The 2,500-nt window shown below is 53.6% G+C and overlaps 1 protein-coding gene across 1 annotated transcript in view; it reads left to right on the top strand.

Annotated features, from left to right (window-relative positions):
- The window catches only part of LOC122243246 (uncharacterized), a 95,937-nt gene that overhangs the window by 88,694 nt on the left and 4,743 nt on the right, over window positions 1–2,500 (top strand). The window contains exon 8 of the mRNA XM_086548504.1: window positions 589–835. Coding sequence (XP_086404630.1) covers window positions 589–835 — 247 coding nt within the window. The remainder of the gene's footprint in view (window positions 1–588; window positions 836–2,500) is intronic.

Genomic DNA, 2,500 nt, shown 5'->3' with positions numbered 1-2,500 from the left:
ATAGTAAAATAATGACAACAATAAAGATAATAAGAATTATAATAGTCATAACAATGGCAATAATAACAATGTTAACGAAATAATGATTATGATGATAATGATGATGATAATGATAGTAAAACAGTCCCTTTCTGCGTCTCCTGAAACCCGTCCCCGTGACCCTTGGACGGCCCTCTGCATCGCCGGTCCGTCCCTGCCACCCTGCGAGGCCGTGTCCCTGTGGTCCAGATTTCAGGGGAGTGGAGCGCCCTGCTTAACATTCAGGGCCACACGTCGGAGGTGGAGTTTCGGAGCCGCGCGCGTGCACTTCGGGGCCATAGGGACGTCTGCGATGCCCTCAGCGAGGAGGAGGAGGAAGAGGAGGAGTAGGAAGAGGAGGAGGAGGAGGAGGCGGAGGAGGAGGAAGAGGAGGCGGAGGAGGAGGAGGAGGAGGAGGAGGAGGAGGAGGAGGAGGAGGAAGAAGAAGATGAGGAGGAGGAGGAGGAGGAGGAGGAGGAGGAGGAAGAGGGAAAGGACGGACGTGTCCCTAGCGGCGGTGGTTCAGCTTCGTCGTCTAGGGTTCTAGGTTCTAGGGTTCTAGGGTTCTAGGGGCGTCGCGTGGCCGCTGCCGCTGCGCCCGCGTTGCGTGGGTCGTCGGGTCAGGACGCGGTGGTTCCTAGCGCCCTCGGACGGCTGGCGTCCCTCGCATACCGGGTCGGCTTTTGGCGTCCAGTCGAGCGAGGCTTTTAGACCCGTGTTCGGCGGAGAACCTCAATTAATAGCCGGCCGCCAGAGGGACGCCTCCGCCCCTCGCCCCGGTGTCCCTCGCTTGCCCCCTAAGACGTGCGGGAACAAGGTCGGAATCGCCTCCGTCGCGGCGGTCGGGCTTCGGGCCAAGACTCGCCGTCACTCGCATGCTAAATGAAGCTAAATGATGGACAAAAAAATGTAGCTCCTCATCACAAACGCATCCCTGGGCCCCCTCCCCCTCTACCCCTCCACACCTCCTCCTCCTCTTCCTCCTTCTCCTCCACCTCGTGCCCCCATCCCCTTCCCCTTCCCCCGTGACCTCTTCCTCTCCCCACTCCTCCTCCTCCTCCTCCTCGTGCCCTCTTCCTCCCTCCCCCCTTCTCCATCACCCTTCCACCTTCCCTCCTTCTCCTCCCCCCATCCACCCTTCCCTCCCTCCTTCTCCTTCTCCTCCCTTCCCTTCCTCCCTCCCTCCCTCCTCCTCCTCCCCCCTTCCCCTATCCCCCCATCTTTCTCGTACTCCCTTCCTCTCTCCGACCCCCCACCCCTCCCTCCCTCCCTCCTTCTCCCTTCTCGCCCCAGTCTCGACTCCTGCACTCCTGCGCTGAAATGTTTCTCCTGAAGACATCCATCTTTGTGCTCTTCTCCGTCTTCCTGCAATTCTTCTTCTCTTTTCTTTATTCTTCTTCTCTTCTTTATTCATTATTGTCGTAAGGGTCATTGCCCTTGGAGCTTAAAGTCTCTTTTTTTCATTCTGTTTTTTTCTCTCTCTCATTCTATTTGTCTCTGTCTCTCTCTATATCTCTCTCTCTCCCTCTCTCTCTTTCCCTCCCTTCTACTTCCCTCCTTCCCTATCTTCCCTATCCCTCCCATCCCCACACCCCACTCACTCCTTCCCCCCTCCTCCTCTCCCTCCCACCCCTCCTTTTCCTCCCCTCCCACCTCCCACCCACCTTCCTCCCCTCCCACCCTCTCACCCTCATTCCCCACCCACACCCACCCTCTCACCCCTCCCCTCCCTCCTTCCCACCTCACCCACCCTCTCACCCTCCCACCCTCCCCTCCTTCCCACCCACCTGTCAGTTCAGTCTCCGACATTCTCTGTCTGTCTGTCTGTCAACATGTCCGAGCATGTCCGTCTATCACGCTGTCCGTTTGTCTTGTAAACCTTAAGACAGCGAGCAAAAACCTGACCACTTAATCCAACAGCCGAAGCTCCTACTTTTGAGGCCAAAATCAAGGCTGGGGCTACGTTGCAATATGGAAATGGACTGCAATTGTTTATATCATGTGAGATTAATGCCAACCGGGGGAATAGATAAGGAGGTTTGTGTGTTATGGAGGTTGGGGGGTGAGGAGATATGGGTGTATGTTGGTTATTTGGTGGTTATGAAAAGGGAAATGTGTTTGTGTTGTAGAGGTTGAGATATAACCTAAAAAAGGATAGGTGATATATAATTTTTGTTGGAATGATATGATATAGGTTTGTACACGAACATACATATATACAAACGCGTGGACAAACACACACGTGCGCGCGCGCACACACACACACACACACACACACACACATACACATACACACACACACGCACACACACACACACACACACACATATATATATATATATATATATATATATATATATATATATTCATATCTCTCTCTGTCTCTCACTCTCTCTTTCTCCTTTCTGTCTCTCATTCTCTCTCTCTCTATCTATCTCTATCTCTCTATCCCTCTCCCTCTCTTTCTCTCTCTCTTTCTGTG

This window comes from Penaeus japonicus, unplaced genomic scaffold (assembly GCF_977035675.1).
Source record: "Penaeus japonicus unplaced genomic scaffold, GWHDUDI00000001_assembly GWHDUDI00000020, whole genome shotgun sequence".
In the NCBI taxonomy this organism is placed as follows: Eukaryota; Metazoa; Arthropoda; class Malacostraca; order Decapoda; family Penaeidae; genus Penaeus; species Penaeus japonicus.
This window is presented reverse-complemented; position numbering and strand designations above follow the sequence as displayed.